Source organism: Lynx canadensis, chromosome A2 (assembly GCF_007474595.2).
Source record: "Lynx canadensis isolate LIC74 chromosome A2, mLynCan4.pri.v2, whole genome shotgun sequence".
Taxonomy (NCBI): Eukaryota; Metazoa; Chordata; class Mammalia; order Carnivora; family Felidae; genus Lynx; species Lynx canadensis.
Window position 1 is genome coordinate 22,771,848 of NC_044304.2, and position 24,198 is coordinate 22,796,045.

Consider the following 24,198-nt stretch of genomic DNA (forward strand, 5'->3'; position numbering starts at 1 on the left):
ACCGGATACGGACCCTTACAGTGTGGCCCCACCTGTGGTGAGGGATCCAGGCACCAGGCTGTTAGGATTTGGGAGTTTACAGGAGAGGAGCCTCACCTACACCACAGGCTGCTTCCCAGAGGAGACAGGAATGAGCTGACCCAGAGGATGCATGGGAATCAGCTGAGAGATGCCAGAGCAAGGCTCCAGGCAGAGGGCCCTGTGTGGGAGGACAAGATGGGATATATCAGAGGACAGGAAAGGAGTTAGGGCTGCCAGTGCCAAGTCTCTAGGGAGGGATAATGAATGAGTGAAGTTGGGAAGGTCAACAGGGCCAAGTGTCCAGATCCCTACCGTACCCTGGGAAGGCTGATTTGCAGAGCAGTGGAAAGTGTGAATGGGATTGGCGGGATGCGGCATGATCCAATTTGTGTTTTAGAAGGACCCAGCCTCGCCATAGTGCAGAGAATCATGCTTGATGAGAGAGGTGAAGATAAGAGCATTCAAATTTCCACTCCCTAGTTGTGAGTTTGGACAAAAACAAATGGTCATATTCTGGGTATTCTGGGATAAAAAATAATGGGAAGGTCGGCATTGGCCTGTGTGGAAGGTGGTGTCACTGCTCATGAGCAGTGCTCTGACCCATACCCGCAGAGCCTCCCAGAGTGACCGGGGAATATCAAGGTCTTCTCCTTTCCTCGATTCTGTTGTCACTCACATGTGACCCACACATGGGTCCTTTGGCTCTGTAAAACCAAAGACCAGGAGCTGGAACTATATCTGCCCAAGTCTGGGATGCTCTTTAGATCCCACCTGGATCATGCACTGTCAGTCATGGCCACGGAGCCACTCCTGAAGGACTGTCAGTTAACTGTATACACCCTAAACACTGCCATATATCAGCACATGCTCTAGAACTTCCTTCCTCAAACAAGGAAAGAATATTGGGCACTTAAGCACAATTTTATATAGGGGCACCGATTGAGAAAGTCACCTATGTGAACGAATCGAACCCCTAGTTATGTTGCTTTTTTGTTTGTTGGCATGTATCCTTAAGTTATTTGGTACCACTAAAATGGTTAATTGTGTTCTCTTGGCTATTTCATCTCTTTGCAGTATAATGAGGAGCTTCACTATGTGGAACCTTGCCTGAACGGGACATTGGTGCAAGCTGACAGGACAAACAAGGAGGTAGGGTCTGTGGCCGGGCAGGTGCACCAGGGGTCATGGCATGGCCTACTCTCCCTCACGGTAGTGGCTGATGCTAATTCTATTCTACTTTTTAGGAACTCATCAAATGTATTGCCTTTAATCATGGCAGTAAAATAATTACATTGAGTTCAGAAGCTCAGTAGTTCTGAAATAATTGCATTGATTTACTTTTTCTTGCTTTATGTACGTCCTGTGTCATGCTTGATACCTATGTTGAAACCATTGAAAGAAAATAGCTTTTGCTGAGATTTCAAAGAAAATTGAACCCACTTGTTAAATCTGTTGTTGCTCTTCCTACAGTTGATTAAATAATCATTGGGGTATCTATGGGGGTAACTTGTCTCCCAGGTTAGAAGGTAAGCTTTATGAGGACAGGGATGATGTCTGCTCACTGCTGTGTGTTCAGTGCTCTGAGCGTTGGAACAAATGAAGGATGTGTTAAAGGAGGACCTTGGGAAATGGGGTAAAAGTTTCTCTTCCTATTGGAGCATTCTGGGAAAATGCCCAGAATAGGTTTCTATAAAATAAATCCTTTTTCCCCTTATCCATCTTTAAACTTATGAGTACAGACCACTATAGGTACCACTATAGCACCCCCTACAGGGCCGGGTGACAATTTAGGTCAAATTAGCTGTGTAGCAACAATATCACACCTCCTAGGACACACAGCTGCCATTACTCGTGTTGTTGTATTTGCCATGACGGGCTGCTCCTCTCCTGGAGAGCAGATTCCCACGACGTGGCTCAGGGCACTGCCAGGGTAGGTTTCTGTGAGGCACTGTGCCTGTTCTGGGGAGACCCCTCGTGGCTCAAGTGGGCAGGGAGTGGCATTGGTGGCATCTTAGGTGCAGGTGGCATTTCTGCGGGAGTGAACAACAGAGGATTAGGAGAAATTCATGTCAGCTAGAACACAGAGTGAGAAGGAAAAATTATACCAGAGCTAATGTCCAAGCTTCAATTTGAGTGGCAAGAAACACTGTAATAGGCTTTATGTTAGGAGGGTAGAAGAAGTGCATTGTAGCTCAAAGAGCAGGTGTATCTAGGGAATGTTTGTTCATGGTCACTTCGTAGGGAATGAATGATTTAAACCTATAGCCACACTTTCCTAGGGACCTTCTCCTTGTTTGACCATTGCCTGGGTCTGGATTCTGCCCCATTCCCAATATTATAGCTTTGGAATATCCTCCAGAGCCTCAGATAGGTGTCTAGTGATGGTGCCTGCAGCATTAAATAGAAAAGATGCTTGGGGTGCGTGGGTGGCTCCGTCGGTTGTGTGTCCGACTTCTGATTTCAGCTCAGGTCATAATCCCAGAGTTGTGGGATCAAGCCTGCATCGGGCTCCGTGCTGAGTGTGGAGCCTGCTTAAGATTCTTTCTCTCTCACTCTGCCCCCCACCCTGTCTAAAGTAAATAAATAAAAATTTAGAAAAGATGCTTAAAATGGTCACGGCCTCCCTTCAGATTGCTTCCCAAATAAACAAGGAGCAGTGTGATATTTGGATGTATGGAGTCTTATGAAAGGCAAAAAAGATTGTTAGATAAAGCAGGCTAAGCATTTATTTAAAACTGTCTTTGGAAATGTGTGAATATTGAAGACTGGACCAGTTTTGAATATAAAAATGTATCTAGACATCTAATTCTGACAATGAGGAACAGCCATATTCCAATCAGATTCTTCCCCTTACAACTAAAAAACCCTGGAGGTAACCCAGTAAACAAGAATAGGAAGACTCTGGAAGGTGAAAAAGGAAGATGAGCTTCCTGGACTTAAATGCATGAGCTGAGTTCCCTGGGTTTTCTTGTTGATTCCCACCATCTGTCTGAATGGAGCACTCCAGGACCCTCCCTCTCATACCTACAATAGGCAGAGACCAAAAATAATAATTAAAAAAAAAGAATTCAAGAAAAGTCTGTTCCTTCTAGCCTAACAGCCAGGAAGGGGGTAGCCTCAAACAGAAAACCTTCTTGACAATACCTTTACTACTGCACACAAACACCAGTGGGATGACCGTAGTGGGCAGCCCTCCACCCCTTCAGGGCTCAACGAGGAATCGACCTTCCACCTCACCCGCATCCACTGGGCCCTTGTGCTATACCTCAACACAGAGACTGGCTGCTAGGAAAAAGATTATATAGGATCCAGAGTCTTGTAACATAAAACCTAACGTGCCCAGAAAGCAGTCGAAAACCCCTAGTCATTCCCCAAACCAGGCAAATCACAACATGAATGAGAAAAGACCATCAACAGAAGCCAATGTTGACATGAATCAGATGTTGAAATTATAAAATTGCTTCAACAAGCAATTAGGAATTCTCTTGAAACAAGCGGAAAAAAAAAACTCAGCAAAGAAATAGAAGTTATTAAACAGAACCAAATGGAAATTATAGAACTGAAAAATACAGTCACCAAAATAGAAAGCTCACTGGACCAGCTCAGTAGTAGAGTGGAGATGACAGAAGACAAAATCAGTAAACTTCAGGACAAATCGATAGAAATTACCCAATTTGAACAGCCGAGAGAAAATAAACTGGAAGAAAATGAACAGAGTCTCAGGGACATGTGGAGTGATAACAGAAGAGCTAACATTCATAGCACAAAAGTCCTAGCAGAGGAGAGGCAGAGTAAGACTAGATATGTTGGCTGCAAACTTCCTAAAATTAGTGAAAGGCATAGACAGACATATTCAAGAGGCTGAGTAGACTCCAAATAGGATAAACCCAAGTCACTCCATGGAAGGGCACATCATAAATATAATTAGAAAAGGGGAAAAGAAATAACTTGATAGCCACAGAGAGAAGGGGCACATTGCTTAGATTACCTATTTGTATGACAGCAGACTTCTCATATGAAATCATGGAGGCCAGAAGGAAGTGGCATAGCATCTTTTAAGTATTCAGGGAAAACAACCATCAATCCAGGACTCTGTATTCAGTGAAAATGTGTTTAATGAATGAAGAGGAAATAAAGACATATGCAGATGAAAGAAAACTATGAAAATTTTTTACCAGCAAACCTACCCAGAAAAAAAAATGGCTAGAGAAGTTACCTAAATAGAAGGGAAATAACAGAAAGAGGCTTGAATCTTCAAAAAGGACAGATATTGGAATGGGTAAAAATAGGAATAAGTGTAATAGAGTATCCTAATTATCAAGAGATTATTAGGTCATACTTGATAATTGAAGCAGAAATTATAGCATCATCTGATGTAGAGGCCACTGTTGCTGAGGAAACACTTAAGCCGATTATATTTTTAAAGTATGGAGGGTAAAAGGACCTAATTAGAAATAAGATTTCTACATCTTTCTGAAAGTGGTAAGTGCTGATATCAGTTGACAGTGATACATTACATATTCATATTACAACACCCAGAGCAATTAAGAAAACAATGAAAAGAGGTATACAGGTATCCTCCACTTTTGAAAGTTCACTTTACACTGTTTTGCTTTTATAAAAGACCTACATTAACACCTGTTTTTGCTAACCAAAAGATATCTGAAGAGGATTTTCACTTTTATAAAGAAAGACAAAAAGCAAAAATAGCATCCAGCATTTGTTTTGCTGTGAGTTATTATAGAGGCAGGGTGCACCCTGAGCAGTGAGAGCAGTCCTGCCAAGCTCTTTCCCCAGGAATCACACTTTGCAACTTTGCATGAAGCCTCCAGAGCTTTGAACCTTGTCTATGAGCATCTGTGCTTTATCTCCGTTTATTTTGTGTGTCCCTTAGCAAGATGTGTCCTAAGGTGTCCGAAAAGCCTAGGAGATTATTTTTGGGTCTGGGAACACTCAAAAAAGTTTCCATATAAATTATTGGTAATTGCTTCTTTTCTTCACACCATTTTAGCTTATGACAAGTTTCATACGAATGTTCTACTTGCGGATAGAGGGGGGAATGTACTTAAAAAGTAACTCATAGGAATGTAAAAAATAAGACACAACAGGAAAAAGGATAAATTGACAGACTTAAGCCCTGCCGTATCACTAATGATCTTAAATGTAAATGGTCTGAGCACACGGATTAAAAGACAGAGGTTGTTGGGGCGCCTGGGTGGTGCAGTCGGTTAAGCGTCCGACTTCAGCCAGGTCACGATCTCGCGGTCCGTGAGTTCAAGCCCCGCGTCAGGCTCTGGGCTGATGGCTCGGAGCCTGGAGCCTGTTTCCGATTCTGTGTCTCCCTTTCTCTCAGCCCCTCCCCCGTTCATGCTCTGTCTCTCTCTGTCCCAAAAATAAATAAACGTTGAAAAAAAAAATTAAAAAAAAAAAAATAAAAGACAGAGGTTGGCAAGTGGATTTAAAAAAAAAGTCTAATCATATGCCAACTACTAGAGTTTCACTTGAAATGCAATGACATAGATATGTTGAAAGTAAAAGGATGGAAAAGATATACCATGCAAATATTAATTAAAAAAAAAGCAGGAGTGGTTCTGTCAATATCAGATAAAGCCACCTTCAAAGCAAAGAAAATTACTATTACCAGAGACAAAGAAGGACAATACATAATAATAAAAGAATCAATCCACCAGGAAGACATGACAATGCTAGATGTGTTTGGACCAGAGTTTCAAATACGGAGTTTCAAAATACATGAAGCAAAAACTAATAGAACTGAGAGTAGAAATAGATAAACCTACAATTATAGCTGGGGACTTGTACACTTCACAGTCAATAACTAATAGACTACTGAAAAGAAACTCGGCAAGGATATAGAAGAACTGACCGACCGATAAGATCTAAATAACATCTATAGAACACTCTACCCAACAGCAGCAGAATACACATTCTTTTCAGGCACTCATGGAACATTCACCAAGATAAAACATACTCAGGGTCGAAATAGAAACCTTAATAACTTTAGCAGAGTTGAAATCATATAGAGCATGCTTTCTGTTGATAATGGAATCAAACTAGAAATCAATAACAGAAAGACGACAGAAAAATCTCCAAACACTTAGAAATTAAGTATACCGCTAAGTAATCCATGGGCCAAATGGAAGTCTTGAAGGAAATTTTAAAAATATAAAACCAAATGAAAATGAAAAGACAATATATCAAAAGATGTGGCATAAAGCAACCAAGTGATGAGATGGAAAGTTACAGCACTATTTCCTTATATTAAAAAGAGGAAAGCCGCAAATTAATAATCTAACTGGGGCACCTGGGTGGCTTGGTCGGTTAAGCATCCGACTTCGGCTCAGGTCATGATCTCACGGTCCGTGAGTTCGAGCCCCGCGTCAGGCTCTGTGCTGACTGCTCAGGACCTGCAGCCTGTTTCAGATTCTGTGTTTCCCTCTCTCTCTGCCCCTCCCCTGTTCATGCTCTGTCTCTCTCTGTCTCAAAAATAAATAAACGTTAAAAAAAATTAATACTCTAACTTCACACCACAAGAAATTAGAAAAAGGAGACCAAACTAAACCCAGAGCAAACAGAAGGAAGGAAATAATAAAGAGCAAAAATCAGTTAAATTGAAACAGGAAAACCACAGAGAAAAATCAATGACACCAAAATCCGGTTCTTCAAAAAAAATTTTTTTAAACTAATAAATCTCTAGAAAGACTGACATAAATAAAAAGAGAGACATCACAAATCACCAACATGAGGCATGAAATGGGGAATATCACTACAGAACTGCAGTGATTAAAAATTATTAATAAGGGAATATTACAAACAACTTTACACTCATGAATTTGACAACTTAGGAGAAATGAACCAAATCCTTAAAACTACAAGCTACTAAGATCCAACCAAGGTGTAATAGATAACCTGAATAATCCTATAAACAATTAAAGAAATTTAATTCATAATTTAAAACTTCCAAAGAGAAATCTCAAGTCCCAGATGGTTTCACTGGACAATTCTAAATATTTTAAAGAATTACTGTGAATTTTACCAAATCTCTTCCAGAAAATAGAAGAGGAGGGAAATCCCTCCAACTGATTTTATGAGTCTAGTGGTTCCCTGAGAATCCAGACAAAAATGGTGCAGAAAAAGAAACCTATAGTTACCTTCCAGGGGAGACTCCATGATGAGAAAAAGAAACCTACCAACCATAACCCTCATGAACTTACAGCAAGAGTCCTCAGCAACATTTTAGCACATCAAATCTAACTATGTATGTATCTATATCTATAGAATAATATACCACCACCAAGTAGGATTTATTCCAGATATGCAAGGCTGGCTTGACATCAGTGTCAATCAATGTAATTCACCATATAAACAGGCCAGAGATGGAAAATCATATGATCATAGCAATTAACTCAGAGAAAGCATTTGATAAAATCCAACACACATTCATGATTAAAAAACAAAACAAAACAAAAACCTCTCATCAAAATAGGAACAGAGGTAACTTCCTCAAATTGGTATCGACCATCTACAAAAACCTACAGCTCATATCAAACTTAACAGTAAAGGTTTGAAAGCCTTTTCTCTTACAATTGGGAACATGTAAGCATGTCCACACTTACCACTCTTATTCAACATAGGGTTGTAGGTTCTAGCCAGTACAATAAAACTAGGAAAACAACTAAACAGCATACAGTTCTGAAAAGAAAAAATTAAACTCTCCCTATTTTCAGATGACATGATTATATATGTAGAAAATTCCCTAGACTTTTCCAAAAAGGCAAAACCTGAACTAGTAAATGAGTTAGACAAAGTTACATATATAAGATCAACACCCCAAAACCAATCCTATTTCTATATACTAACAATAAACATATGGAAACTGAAATTTAAAAACCAATACCATTTACAATTGTTCCAAAGAAATAAAAAAAACATGTGCAGGTTCTGTGTGATAAAAATTACAAAATGATCCTGAAAGAAATCAAAGGCCTAATTACATAATGGAAAGACTTACCATGTTCATAGATAGAAAGACTCAATATAGTAAAGATGTTAGTTCTTTTCTAATTGATCTGTAAGTTGAATGCAATTGCTATCAATTCCAGCAAGGTTTTTGTAGACATAGACAAGGGTATTTTAAATTTTACATATGCACAGGACCTAGAATAGTAAAACCATCATGGAAAGAATAAAAGTAGGAAGAATCAATTTACCCTACACTGAAGCCTATTATATAGTTACAGTAATCATGACAGTGTTGTGTTGATGAAGGAGTAAGCATATAAATCAGTGGAATAGAAGAAAGAACACAGAAATACACCCACACAAATATGCCCAACTGATTTTTGACAATGGTGCAAAAAAAATCCAATGGAGAAAAACTACCCTTTTCAATAAGTGATGCTGGAGCAATTGAACATCCATAAACAAAAAATGTACAAATAAAAAAAAAAACAGTTAAAAACACTTCACCTCGATCCAAACCTCCCCACTTAAACAAAATTTAACTTTAATGGATCAAAGACTTCACTGTAAAGTGGACAACTTTGACACTTTAAAAAAACATAGGAGAACATCTTCAGAATCTGTTGATAGCAAAAGCACAATCCATAAAAGGAAAATTTGATACAATAGATCTCTCTCAGTAAAATTAGAAAAAAAACCTTTTGCTGTGTGAAAGACCCTGATGAAAGGGTGAATGTGGCCTGCAAATATCCTCTCCAGTTATATTTGCAAGCCACATATCTGATAAAGAATGAGTATATAGAGAATACATAAATAACCCAAAGTCAACAGTAAGAACAAACAATCTGATTAGAAAATGGTCAAAAGACATGAAGAGACATTTTACTGAAGAGGGTAGATAGATGGCAAGTAAGTACATGCAAAGATATTCAACATGATTAGCTGGGGAAATGCAGATTAAAACCCCAATGAGATATCACTACACTCTTATCAGAATGGCTAGAATAAAATTTTTTTAAAAAATTAAAAAAAATAAAGCCCCAAAATGCTAGTCAGGATGTGGAGAAACGGGGCTGTTAGAAATGTAAAATAGTATAGCCATTCTCAGGGCACCTGGGTGGCTCAGTTGGGTGAGCATCCAACTCTAGATTATGGCTCAGGTTATTATCTGATGGTTTCTGAGTTCGAGCCCTGTGTCAGGCTCTGCACTGATAGCAAGGAGCCTGCTTGGGATTCTCTGTCTCCCTCTCTCTCTGTCTCTGTCTCTCTCTCAAAATAAATAAATAAACATTTAAAAAGTAAAATGGTATAGCCATTCTGGAAAACATTTGGCAGATTCTCATAAAAACTGTACATGCAGTTATTTTGTGTTCCAGCAATCACACCCTTGGGCATTTATCTCAGACAAATGAAAACTTACATTCACGCAAAAATCTGTGTGCAGATATTCATAGCAGCCTTTATTCATAATAGCTTCAAACTTGAAACAACCCAGATATCCTTCAGGAGGTGAATGGTTAAACAAACTAAAATATCCATGCCACAGAACAGTATTTAGCAATTAAAAAAGAAAAAAAAAAAAGAACCAGTAATGCATGCAGTAGCTTGGATGAGTCTTTGAATCTTTGGGAATTATCTTGAGTTATAAAAAAAAAAAAAGCCAATCCCCAAATAATATATCTTGCATGATTCCATTCATATGCCATTCTTGAAATAACAAAAGTATAGAAATGGAGAGTAGATTAGTGGTGGCCTGGGGTTAGGGATGGAAGCAGGGGCGAGGTGAGGGATTATAAAAGGGCAGCTGGAGGGATCTTTGTTGTAGCATAAGAGTTCTATAGCCAGACTGCATCAGTGTCGATATCCTGGTCGTGATATTGTTCTGTAGTTTTGCAGCATGTAATTGGAGAACACTGGGTGAAGGGTGTATGGTGTCTCTCTGTGTTATTTCTGACAACATTTGGATCTATAATTACCTTAAAATGAAAGTTTAATTAAAAATAATCTACAGTATATGAGGAGATATTAAAAGGGGCTTTATCAAATCAGTGTGAATCCAATGTGTTAGGTTGCTTTATTTATCTTTTAAAAAGTACTAGTCGTAATTCAGTTTCTCATAGCAAGAGGTTATAATGTTTTTACCTTACAGGCTTTTTTATTTGGAGAAAATCTCAGAAGACAAATCGTTTATTTCATTGAAATATTGGGATATTTTAAAATAAAGGTGTGTTCCTTTGGTGAATTTGAACCAATTTCCATTTTTACCATCAAATTGATGTTAGGCCATTGTGCGTTCAGGACTCAGTGTCATGTGACAAAGACTGACAAATTCATGTAAAGCAAAATGAGAATTTATGTCAGTTCACCTCACCGCAGAGTCCTGGGGTGGAAAGAGTAGATACCCATTGCACCTTAAACGTGATGTCAGGAGTCACCCCCCTCTCCCCGGCTGCCTCCCCTGTGTCTCCTGTGGACTCTGATGGATTCTGTTAGGCCAGATGCCCATCCTGGATGCATAATGCCATCTGCAGTGTGTGGGGCAGCTCAGTCAGCAGCATGGTCCAGCCTGTGTAACTGTGGCTAGAAGGCAGGCCTTTGTTGGACAGACCTGCTTAGTGTTCCAGAACAAAAAGACTGTGGGTGACCAGGCCAGTACCTATGAGGTACATGCTCCGTAGAAGCATGCATGCATACATGAATGAATGAATGAATGAATGAATGAATGAATGAATAGATGAGCCACTGGGAGAGGATTCTCACTGAAAATCAGATTTTCTTTTTGTTTCAATAGAAGATCCATGAAACATTAAAAACAAAAGCGTGAAGCTCATTCCCTTTTAAGATAACTAGAACAATCTGAATTAGACTGCGGTTGAAATTACCGGATTCCAGGTCGACAGTGCTCATTTGTTTAGACGAAATCCCCTGAATGGCAGCTTGGAAGACATTCTCTCATGTTGTGTGTGAAATGGGGGTGGGGGATTGTGACCTTCTGTCTAAACCTGTGTGGAATTTGCAGTGCGCACAGTGATGCTAGCCTTCCATCCTCTGAGCTCAGTAATTCTGACTGCAGCGTGCCAGGTCCTTTGCGATGCTTCATCTTTCACTCAAAATGTCCATGTGCCTCCTGATGAGTTCTCATGACAACAAATAATTGAGATCCTTTCCTACCCGTACCTTTTCATCTCATGGCTGTTTCCCTGGTGGCCACTGTAGTGTGACTTCCAGCTAATGAAAGGGCTTCTCGACGGTGAATCTGGGATTATTATGTCATGTACCTTTAGTTCAGTGATATCAAGCTCTGGTCTTACCATATAATATGCTGGTGACATCCTGAGAAGCCAGAGCTAGATGATTTTAAGTAAAACAGTATTTGATGAAATTCATTTAAAATTTTTGAAAGAGGAGAGCATCTTAGTGAGTCTTAAAATAGAAGAGAGGTTAGGGTAAAAATGCCGGCCTTGGTCAAACTAAATTCACAGACTTCCTGTGATTTTGCTTGAAGTAGCCTATGGCACATCTTTCCTGAACAAGTGATCTCCAGGTTCTACGTTTTTGGTTTTGTCTTTTAAAGGTATTGTTTGCTGTGTGGAGAGAATTTTGCTTTGCTGCTTTATGTACCGATTACTGACTTTTTTTTTCTTTAAGGAGAAAGGAACCATGACAAATTGGATGAGCCTGGAGCTCAAATATAGAATTCAAATGAGTAAACTCTCATCCTAATCTACTTCAGACCTTCTGAACCATTCATCAGACCCAAAAATGAACCTCCTGTGGTCTCTCTGCAGGGGGAGGGAGGAAGGAGAGTGGTATGGTCTTTCTCTGGTTTTACAATGAAGATGTTCTGAAATCCACTGAATTTCATGGCTCTGTTTAAGATTCTCGTGTGAATATTTGTTGCAAAATCAACCCATCGTAGAATCCCATGTAACTCTCATCTTTGGCAGTTTTGACCTTTTCCTGTGGGATCAACAGACATTGAACTTCTGTGCATTGACGAAAGTACACATCAGAATCACTGAATTTTGCCCAGTACCATTGTTTTCTAGCCTGTGGTCTGTCAAAAGAGGCACCCGAGATTTTAAAACTTGCCCCCATGGCTTTATGGGCCTCCAGTGCACTTGCCAGTGATATGGGAGTGAGAGGTATGTCATGAGCTGTAAGCAGAAAGTAGCCCTCTGCATGTCACTGAGTGGTGGCTGCCCCCACACCAAGAGAGAGCAAGTTTGCAGGGGGAACAAATACCAACCCACTTTCATTCAACGCAGAACTAATAAAAGGTAGTGTGAATTGTGTCATGAGTACGTTAAAAATAACTTAGAGAAAGATTGGGAACAACTGAAATGTAAAGAAATTCTTCTAGACCCAATATAACTTAACACAATGCAGCTTTAAACAAGAATAAGGTATGTTTATGCATATTAGCATGAAAGAGTAATGGGGTGTGTGATTAGATTAACTGTAGGTATGAAGTTCTGAGCAGATTTATAGAACGTACTCATCTGGCATAACTAAGACTTCATACCCACTCAATAGCAAATGTCCACACTGAGCCCCTTTTGCAATCAGAAATAAAATATTTTTTTTTCTTTTTTTTTCCACGTTTTTTTTTTTTTTTAATTTATTTTTGGGACAGAGAGAGACAGAGCATGAACGGGGTAGGGGCACAGAGAGAGGGAGACACAGAATCGGAAACAGGCTCCAGGCTCTGAGCCATCAGCCCAGAGCCTGATGCGGGGCTCGAACTCACGGACCGCGAGATCGTGACCTGGCTGAAGTCAGACGCTTAACCGACTGCGCCACCCAGGCGCCCCAGAAATAAAATATTTTTTTTTTTAATTTTTTTTTTCAACGTTTATTTATTTTTGGGACAGAGAGAGACAGAGCATGAACGGGGGAGGGGCAGAGAGAGAGGGAGACACAGAATCGGAAACAGGCTCCAGGCTCCGAGCCATCAGCCCAGAGCCTGACGCGGGGCTCGAACTCCCGGACCGCGAGATCATGACCTGGCTGAAGTCAGACGCTTAACTGACTGCGCCACCCAGGTGCCCCAAAATAAAATATTTTTTAATAATTAATTCCCTATCCTTGAAATTAATGCAAATGTTTTACCAAAAAAAGTATTTCTGTAGGTCTATAATACGAGTCCAATTATCTTCCTATGGTTGTGAGAATGTCCTTTTTGCTAATTTCTTGATAGATCTTTCCATTTGAAAATGGACTGATTTCTGCTTATCAAGGTCAAGAGATAATAACCATATTTTAAATCCGTATCTCCCTATGAGTTTACATGAATTAGAATATTGCTACTAGTTGTCCAAATTCCTTGTGTAGTAGCTCTGTAGAGTTAAACATATGAAAATGGTGATCTAAGGCCTGTTTCTATAGGAGATGCATCCTAGAAATAATGCTCAGTTATTTATTTCCACCTTTATACTTTGTTGTATATTTATATTTATTCGATAAAATTCACTTGTTTGAAAATAGCCAAACTACTGCTACATAGTTTGAGTTAAAACCATTAATTTAGCACAATTTTTTTTTTTGCTAATCTCCACTGCAGTATAGCGTGCTGATTATGAGTTCCGTAAGAGTCTAGATCAGGGGTCAGCAAATGTTTTTGTTAAGGGCCAGATAATAAATACTTTAGGCTTTGTGGGCCATGTGGGCTCTGCTGTAATGACTCAACATTGACATTGTGGCATGAAAGCAGCTATAGGCAATACATAAACAGATGGACAAGGCTGTGTTCCAATAAAACTTTATTTACAAAAATTGGCACAGGTTCATATGGTCCATGGGCTGTAGTTTGCTGATCGCTGGTCTAGATTGTAGACAACACTGGAAGAGGTCTGTTATTGAATAAAGAACATACATTACATCAGGTTAAAATCTCTCAGAAAGGGCCACATGGAAATCGGTGGTTGAGAGCTTGAATAGACTGTGTCATATTCATTTGCTCTTCTCATTTAACTGTTGTGGTAAACGAGGGGTTGAGTCAACCTGAACCTTTGACTGAATTTTTACTTTGAATAGACTGGACAGCTCACTGATTTCTATTGCTTGGTTCTGTGTGAGCTGAGAACTATTTGACTTAAGGGCAAGAAAACATGGATATATGTTGTGAGTAGTGGTGAATATAAAAAATAATACCACCAATAATACAGTATTTTACAATTCAGAAATACTTCTCTTTTGATTCTCCTGGTTATTACCTTTCTTATTCCCAACATATACATCTGGAGCCCTGGGCTGAGATGCATATGGTCAGCGGAGCTGGCAGAGGAATGGTAGAGGGGGATGCAGAGAGTGTGTGAATGTCTCTCACAGGTACATGCAATCAGTACATACAGAATCCCATCACCAGTACCAATCTTATGTTCCAGATCCTTCCACCACCCTCACTACCTGAGCAGGTAGGGTTATCTTGCTCACATGGTTCAACGGTACTTCATTCTACTACAGTCTTGCTGTGTGGAGAAAGCCCAATTCAGATTTAGGTTTTAAAAGAATGAAGGGGCGCCTGGGTGGCGCAGTTGGTTAAGCGTCCGACTTCAGCCAGGTCACGATCTCGTGGTCCGTGGGTTCGAGCCCCGCGTCGGGCTCTGGGCTGATGGCTCAGAGCCTGGAGCCTGTTTCCAATTCTGTGTCTCCCTCTCTCTCTGCCCCTCCCCCATTCATGCTGTGTCTCTCTCTGTCCCAAAAATAAATAAACGTTGAAAAAAAAAAAATTTAAAAGAATGCCATTGAATACGATGTGTTGGGGGTGTCTGTGTGATAAGCTATCCTTATGCAGCTGTGGTGTCCGCCCTACTAGAAAGGGCTGAACCACATGTCTGCATGAAGTGTAAAGCAAATGATAATCCAGAAGTTTGTTCATCATTTTTCTCTCCCCATGTGGGAGTTCATTGAGTTCTTTATCTTGACCTTCTCTGTGGCTGCACATGGCAGGTCTGCTGCAAGCTGTGTGTGTGCCTGTGTGTGCGTGTGTGTGTGTGTGTGTGTGTGTGTGTGTGTGCTGCTCCCATCTCTTGGTTCTACCACTCAGCTAAGGAGTTGACTATTGAAGTAAAGTGGTGTCCTGTGGTTGCTTGGAGGTGGCCTGGTGGTTGTGCTCCTGCCATTTTCCCCAGTCCCCAGCCAGAAAACACTATGGAGACCACCTTTTATAAACTCCGTCCTCTACTCCCCATGCTTTCACTGACCGTGCCTTGATTTGCCCGGTGACAGCTGTTTGGGCCCCAGTGGCCTTGTCTGTGTTTCATTTCAGCATCCCATTAAACACATAGATGGCCCTCTTCCCGAGGCTTCTTCTCTGGTGCCCTGTGTTGATGTCTTAAGTTGTGTGGGCTTTGGGGTGGCATAAATAAAAACTATCAAACCCTGAGACCCCAGGGGGTTTCCCAGATACACTCAGATATCTTATCATAAACATGCGCACCTCATTTACTCAACACAGATCTGTTCACTACTTAGACTACAGTGGGGGACCAAAGCTACTTACCCTATGTGGAACCCCTTCAACCCTCAGAGACCGTTGACTCTCACTTGACACACAGTTTTAACCAATTTGAGTGTTAGCCGACATTGAAGGGAAAGCAGTTGGGTGGGCAGGGCAGGGCCAGCAGAACTATCTGGAGACACTGTTCTCTTTCAGCATTCCCCATCCCAGGCATGGTTCCCGCTTTTATCCAGATGCCCAAAATGTAAACGTACAAGGTCCCCACTGGGTCCCTTCCTCAGTCTCCAAACCCCATACTGACACTTCTTCCTCAAGTCTCTGCTCTCTCCCACACCTCTGCTCCAGATGCCTGTCTCCTGGTCCTGGCCCCCATGATCACTGTCTTCCTCTGCATCCCAGAAGTGGCCTCCATACAGAGTTCCTTGCCTGAGGTCCTCCCTACAGCACACCTGCTTCTGCGCCGGAGGCAGAGGGGCCTGGTGATGCAGCAAAACTGCTCTGTGCCTTCTCTGCTTACCTCCCTTCATGGCCCCCCTGTTGTTTTGGGATAAGGGCAAACTCCCTGCTCATAACCACGGGGGGATACATCCCCTAGTATTAAGGGCCAGATAGTAAGTATCTGTATGGCCCTCCTGTCAAGGTCTAAGTGGTAAGAAGCATCCCAACTTGGATGATTGCATTATTAGGCCCCTCCTTATCCAGTCTTCCATTATAAGCCTCCTGTTTAATCCCTGTGTTTTTATCTCTTGCTTTTATGGCATTTTCCCACCCCCTGTTCTCCATTATCTATCTCTCTCTCTCTCTCTCTTCTCCTCCCTTCTTCCCTCTTTTCTTTCCTGACCCAGCCATGTTGAAGTCCCATTATTCTCAAGGTCATCGTGCACCTTCTTAAAACCAGGCCTTTATATAACATTCTGTTTCCCCTCCCTGGGACATACTATCTCTCTCCTCCCCTGCACCCCCTGTGCCTGGTGAACTGTTTTTCATCCTCTGATCTCAGATAAAATACCATTCTCTTTAGGATACCTTCCTTCCCACCCACGATAGGACTCTGCACCCCTGTAGTTTCCTCATGAGGCTGTGTGCTGACCTGGCTTCTCTCTGCCCTCCCCACCGGTTGGGGCCTCCTGGATGATGTCATGCTCTTCCTATTTCCAGCCCATCCAGTGTTGGAACAGGCTGCCCCTAAAGAGCACTGAAGGAAGAAAGGAGCAAACCAGATCCAGTCTTTGGGCCAAAACCCTGTCAAGGTCTCCTACAGCACTAGAATGAAATCTAGCCTCCTTTCTAGGTGAGTGCAGCCTCGGGGGATACCACCCCGCTGGCCTGTCTGCACTCTCCCCGTGCTCTGGGTGCACAGGGCCTCCTGCCCCTTTCTTTGCCTCCAGCTTTCTCCTGGAAGAAAGAGACACGCTCCTTCATTTTGTTACATCTTAGACCAAAGGTCACCTTCCCTGACACCCTCCTCCTTGCCACTCTGCTCCCATTCTTGAAACTCTTGTGACAGAGATTTCTTTCTTTTTTACTTATTTGTCCACTTGCCTGCCTCTTACCCGCCTTTACCACAACCTGAAGTCTACTCTGCAAACTCTCACGCTCTGCATTTTATTACTGCTGCATCTCTTAGAAGGATCATGGGCCCAAGAGAGCTGCTCTGTAGGTGAGTGAAGGGATGAAGGGATATTAGTTTCCTCATCCTGCTCTAGCTAAAAATGGAGCCTCAAGTCTTTAGTAAAAGGAGAAGTTAGAAGTGGGCAAAGCGACGGTTGAAAAATGGGAGATGACAGTCTGATGTTTGCGAGCGGGGGTTGGAGAGGGGTAACAAAAGCTGTTTAGGTACAACAGGCAGGAAGACGCAGGCAGCCACTTGGCGTGTCTGGTATTTGGGGGAAAGTTACAGTAATATACGTATATCCATCAGCATTAATGTTCAGCCTGGCAGTTTGAGCCACTGGGGTGAATTTAAACTATCCTCAGTTGTCTGTATTTTATTTTATTTTATTTTATTTTATTTTATTTTATTAAAAAAAATTTTTTTTTACGTTTATTTATTTTTGAGACAGAGACAGAGCATGACCCGGGGAGGGTCAGAGAGAGAGGGAGACACAGAATCTGAAACAGGCTCCAGACTCTGAGCTGTCAGCACAGAGCCCGATACGGGGCTTACTCACGGACCGCGAGATCATGACCTGAGCCGAAGTCGGCCGCTTAACCGACTGAGCCACCCAGGCGCCCCCAGTTGTCTGTATTTTAGAGAGAGGAGGTGACTTTAGAGGTGGAAATGCCTGGTGGTTAAGAACAAGGTGAACGTAGCTGCACGTCTTGGCCACAGGACTGGCTGTGGGGCAGTGGGCCACCCTACCTCTGAAGGCTGCCCTTTCCATCCACAGAATCAGTGGTACCCTTCCTTCCTATACCTCTCACCCCAAAAGGTTGACATACAGAAAGACGGTGTATGAAAGATAAACTGCACTCTCCAGGATGAGCCACCTTCCAGAGCATTCTCCCAGAGGAACGAGCCTTCTGCATCAGGTTCTCAAGTGCATAAATGACCTCCCAGCCACCCACCCTTTGACATTTTTTTAAACTTTTTTTTTAATGTTTATTTTTTTGAGAGAGAGAGCATCAGCAGGGGAAGGGCAGAGGGAGAGGAGACACAGAATCTGAAGCAAACTCTAGGCTACGAGCTGTCAGCACAGAGCCCAGCGTGGGGCTCAAATTCATGGACCGCAAGGTCATGACCTGAGCCAAAGTCGGACGCTTAACCGACTGAGCCACCCAGGCTCCCCTTTGCCTTTTTTAGTGGCAACACCCACTAAGCTAGAATGTGCCATCTGTGATTTCACAAATGTTTAGTTAATGACGATGGGAATTTTACCTTAGAACGTGCCACAGAAATAGGCCAACGCTTGGATGCACACGTGTTTTTGAGTCTTTGAGAACAGTCTTTGAGTCAAATGTGACTAAGCGACCCACAGCATGTAGCCCACTTTACAGGCCATGCCAGAGATGTGTTTGAATAACACTGTTTGTGACTGTAGTCGAGAGGCTGGAGTTTTGGCCAGCATCACATGTCTGAAAAACCCTCGCTTTACGCTGAAATCCATGTGATTCTTATGGCAGGTGCCGTGGATAGGAAGATACACAAGCAAGTGCAGCTGGCAAGAGGTCCCACCGCGCATTTTAAAATCCTGTCCTGTTGAGTGGCTCGCAGGGGTAGGCAGCTTGGCTCCTCTCTTTGTAACTGGCTAGAACATCACAAGTCTGACCAAGATAATGGGGACACAAGTCATGCCTCCCTCAAGCTTGCGTGTCGACTCCTTACTTTCTAAGCCCTCGTCTTATCTCTCATTTGGTCATCACTGACTCCGTGGGAGAGGAAATCACACCGTGCAGTCTCATCCAGGGACTTGTTCAGAATAAAAAGCTATTAGGAGGAACTGTCTTATACTGCTCTTTTTGTAGATCAAAAAATGGGCGAATGTTAGCCATTTCCTGTGAGTGCACCCTGATACTTCAGAGTTTCTCTTAGATCTTGCTCTGGCCAGTCCTTGTTAATTGGAGGTGACCTCAGATGTAACCTATTAGCTCATGCGCTCCCAATTTTGTTGTATTGCAGATTCAATTAATATCGCTATTAATTGCATTAATTAAGTGTGCAGGAGCCTACAAGCAAGTAAAGTAATAATTTAAAAAAACCAACATGGCAGGCAACACGATGGGCTTTCCTGTGAAGGTTACCCTGCCAGTGTGGGAAAGGAGCCTTGTAGTCTGCCCTCTATCTTCAGTCATTTCTGGGGGGATCAAGCCTGTTGCTTTTGCCCAAGCTGGTTAAAATGAGCTATGAGAGATCACCCAGGGTTTTGATGCCGCATGACTTCACCTTGTGCTTGTTTCTCAGGTCTGGGTGTGGATGCAATCTGAGCATTAATTGGCCCCCTGGCCACACAGGCAGAGCCTGGGGAGGGGCTGGCTGCCAGGCTCCCTGGCTCAGCCTCGAGCATGACCTCTGAGCCTGGGGAGGAACCGTCCAGACACCAGGCCAGGACCCTCCGCTGTGCCCGTCAAGGGCTCTGGAGGTGTGGGCCAGCTGGCAGGGGCCCTGCGCAGTCCCCCAACTTTGAAGTCCAGGACCAGGGGGAGCTGAGTGCAGTTCCCAGGCAGAAGCTGCCGTCTCACCTGAACCTGGCCAGCTCTGCATCCTTGAGCTTTTGTGGGATGCGGCCTGTCGCCTCCCAGGAGAGCAGGGGTGATGAGATAAAATGGCCCGTTTGGGTAGAAGGCCCAACAATAATGGAAGGAACCTCCTGCAGCCTTCTCCCTCCTCCCTAAGCCCACTGAGCTTCTGTCCTCGGGTCCCGTTGCCGTCTCCTCTTCAGGAGCCGTCTCTTCTCCATGAAACACACCCACTGCACAAAGCAGAAACTATTTCCACTTGTGTCTCTGCCTCTTCCTTGTCTTTACAGAGAGAAGATGTCCTTCTATTGATAATACTTAAAATATTCACCTTAAATCCAGCAGCTTTCTTGTGTATTTGCCGCAAGCTCTTGCCGAGTTGAGCTGGACTGAGCTCAGTTAACAGCTAGCTGGGTCTTCAAGGAGAGCATCCAACTCAGATCGGCGTGCCCTGGTTGGAACTGATTTTTCATGATCATTCCACAGGGCCGGGGGTGGGGGGAGGGGCTCAGAAGCCACGTGCCTGGCTTTTCCTCAAGGACAGGTTTGTGGAAGTGCAGACTGCAGCGTAACCAAGATAATGTAGTGTGCCGCGAGGCACAGAGGGAGCCGCCTCGTAAATGGAGCCCTCCCGCTGCACTTGTTGTTGGCTTGCTTTCTCACCAGCTATGTGAGCCTCCCACACGATGGCTTCATTGTGTGTACATCTAATGAGCCGTGCTTGGAAGCTGCAGGTCTTAGAAGGAGCAGCTCATCAAATACAGCCCACCCCCCACATCTGGAGCCTTCCCTTCATTACATTCTGGGATGCTGCCCTTGATCTTCCTGCCCATAGGTTTTCTTACTTCTGATTGATTTTCACTGAGGATCCAATGGATGTTTGTTTGTTTGTTTGTTTGTTTGTTTTGGTGACACCCAGGTCACATGCACTTGGAATTGTGTGATCGGAGTAGCTAACCAAGACCACACGCTCACCAGATTTGCATCATAGATACATCATACTGCATGAGATTGGTTACATTTGGCTAAGAGCATTTTGACTTAAGTATTTTCTAATTTCCGTTCTGGTCTTTGAGATACGGGATAATCAGAACTTGGCAGCTGGACCTAAGAATCTCATGCATCACATTAAAAAAAAAATGTATAGATTCCCAAGCCACCCATGCAAAATCTTCTAGGTCAGAACCTTGCAGCCTAGAGCCCCAGGATGTTTTTAAAACAAGTTTTCAGAGAATTCTATTATAGTCAGCCCATGAACCTACCATTAGACATCACTGGGATATAGTATGACCCCAAAACGTTTGCTCTGGCCACTCTATAGAAACTAGCAATTCTGCTTGGATTTGTCTGAATATAGGAGTTTTCTGAGCACACACCTTCTGATCTCTCATTGCCATTGCCGGTCCAAGTTTTGGAGCCTGATTTAAATGTATGACTCCTTCTTGGAGTTAAAATATTAAATATTTTCATGATTAGGAGCTGCCTTCTAAATCTCTTTTTTCTGATGTTCGACATCAGTTAATCTTAGTGGCTAGCACATCAAACTTACAGTTGTGAAGGACTCTGTGAGCAATTACTGGTTAAGGAAAAAATTCTGTGTTCTTATTTTAGCCTTTCAGGACACTGGGAAGTAAAACCAGGCATTGGTGAACACGGGTTGACTTTACATAGGGCAGAAATGCCATGAATGGATACAGTCTTCTAATACAGTGTCAGATTTTTGTCCTTATGTCTGCCCTAAGCCATGGCTGTCATCAGGACTGGCTACATAATTTGCAGCCTTGGTAAAAAGAAAATGTGGGGCCTCTTGTTCAAACATTAAAAATTTCAAGATGGTGACAACAGAGCATTAAGCTGAGAGCCAGGCTCTTCTACAGATGAGTTCTGCTGTAAGACCAACCCGGGGATTGATCTCAAATGTATTAGTCCTGAGAATAAATATTTCCTTTTTTCTACCTGTTCATAAGATGCCTTCAAAAGAGTGTATTTGTGGGGCTCCTGGGTGGCTCAGCCAGTTAAGCATCTGACTTCAGTTCAGGTCACGATCTCCTGGTTTGCAAGTTCAAGCCCCATGTTAGGCTCCCTGCTGTTGTTAGCATGGAGCCCGCTTGGGCTCCGTTCCCCTCTCTCTGCCACTTCCCTGCTTGTGTGCACGTGCGCTGTCTCTCTCTCTTTCAAAAAAAATACACATTTAAAAAGAGCATTTACATAGTAAATAAGAGAGTCTTGAGTTTTTGTAGAAATTTCTGAGGTAGGTAGACTGAGTTTTAGGGCTCTGTCAGTATTATTTTAGCCAATATGAAATTTGTTTCCACTTCACTTGTGGTGGTAGGAAAGCTTATCTGACCACTAGAGGAGGCAAGTCTACTACCCACACCCTGGAAAGGGCCCGTATCGGGACCCTTTCAAACACACCAGCCACATAGTCTCGGATTTGAAGTAGTGCAGTGTCTGTGGCTGTTTAGACATTGTTGTTGTCTGAAGTTGAAGGTTTTTGTGGGTGGTCTCCCTCTGTTCGGTGTCACTATCAACAAACGTGTGTAAGGAAGAAATAACCGGAGATGCGGGCAGGCTTCAATCAGCCCTGCCTTAATTGGCGCGTCGGCTGCATTGCAGTGCAGGCAGAATGAATTAGGGAGCAGGCCCCCAGAGCGCCTGTGGGTGGCTTCTCCCAGGAGGAGGCTCTGTCCCCGCCCCCTCCTACATAGGGCCCCAGGGCTCAGCTGGGTTCAAGACTGTCTTCAGTTCTTTTATTTTCCGAGAATTCCTTCTACCTGCCAGCCTTTCTCCACCCCTCCATCTTCTCTTCCTCTCAAGGGCCTGCCCCTCCAATGATCACAGGACGTCTTTCTGGCTCCCTCGGAGGCAGGTGCCATCTTCCCTCCCACTGCCCCAGGCCCAGGGTCAGACACCCCGTGGGCACTTGATAACATGTCCGTCATCCCGCGGAGAAGGCGGGTGTTGCTGGCAACTTGGAAGGTGGCTTTGAGGCCAAGATTCCAAAATATAGAGTTGTTCCACAAATACAGACAGGCTGAGAGGCTCCTTCGCAGCGGTGAGGCTTTGTCTGTATAATGATGCTTTCATATTATTTAAAAAAATTTTTTCTTATCATTTATTAGTGCACAGAGTAATCAAGAACATGGATAAACAGAACAAAGGAAAAATTTAACAGTCGCACTGTAGTCCTATTATCAAAACAAAAACAAAACAACTGTTATATTTTTGTGTTTATCCTGAAGGCCATCATATCAAGTATATGTGCTTCAGGTAAAAAGGTAGATTGTAAGTTCTTTAAGTGCTTTTTAAAATTAACAATAAATTATGATAACCCTTCAGACCTTGAAGTATTCTACAGTATTTTAGATGGCTACATAGCATTTTAACCTCCTCATTGTTGAAAAATATTACTTGCTTTCCATTTTTATCCATTTTTTTAAATATTTATTTTTGAGAGAGAGGAGAGAGAATGGGTGGGGGAGGGGCAGAGAGAGAGGGAGACACACAATCCAAAGCAGGCTTCAGGCTCCAAACTGTCAGCACAGAGCCCCACGCAGGGCTCAAACCCACGAACCATGAGATCATGACCTGAGCCAAAGTTGGACGCTTAACCGACTGAGCCACCCAGGTGCCCCCCTTGTTTTTTTCTATTTTAAACAATGCTGTGCTGTAAATATTTGGTATTTAAATCTATGTATAAGCATTTGAGTACTAATTCCTTAGAATAAATTAATAGAATTGAAATTGGGTCAAATAATATTTAACTTTTACATAACACGTAAAGGCTTTTTATATGTATTAGTTTGCTCACTAATTCAACAAATATTTGAGTGTCTGCCTTGGGCTAGGCACCATTAGGGCATTGAGGCATTGTGTGAGTGAGACTCATGAAGTCCCTTCTCCTGTGGAGATGGTAACTTATGGTGTGAGGAGAAAGAAGGATAATAACCAAAGTGATTATTAGACCAGAACTGTTGACACTGGTAATACCAACACTCACACCTCCAGCCGTGATCTCAGCCCTGCCTTTGGAATATCCACCAGGAGTCTCAGGTTTCTTGCATCCAAACCCCACCCCTATCGTCTTCCTCATCTCAGCAAATGGCGGTCCAGACTCTCAAGATTCAGGCCCTCAAACCTGCCATCGTCCTTGTTTTTCTGGTTCCTCCCACCCCCAGCAAGTTCTGTCACCTCTGTCTTCCTCAGAACCAGAATCTGCCCTCACCTTGTGTCTTCCTCCACTGAACCCTGCGCTGAGCCACCCACCCTTTTCCCTGAAATTGTGGCAACAGGTCTCCTGACTGGTCGCTTCTCCACCCCCAGCTTCTCCTTGAGTATAGTCCATTCTTCACTCAGTGGGCAGAGTGGTGCTTTATCTTTTTAAAACAAAGGTCAGATCACACCCCCTGTGTGTGTAACATTCCACAGTGGCTCAGGGTCTTAGACTCCTGCCAACGAGGATCTCATTACTGGTCACCCCTCCTCTCTCAGACTTCGTCTCTCCGTCACCTCCCGCTCACCCAGCTCCAGCCATGCTGGCCTCCATGCTGTTCCTGGGA

The 24,198-nt window shown here is 42.9% G+C and overlaps 1 protein-coding gene across 1 annotated transcript in view; it reads left to right on the forward strand.

Annotated features, from left to right (window-relative positions):
• The window catches only part of CACNA2D3 (calcium voltage-gated channel auxiliary subunit alpha2delta 3), an 863,383-nt gene that overhangs the window by 405,771 nt on the left and 433,414 nt on the right, over positions 1 to 24,198 (forward strand). Inside the window, exon 9 of the mRNA XM_030307036.1 lies at positions 1,096 to 1,170. Within this exon, the coding sequence (XP_030162896.1) occupies positions 1,096 to 1,170 (75 nt within the window). The remainder of the gene's footprint in view (positions 1 to 1,095; positions 1,171 to 24,198) is intronic.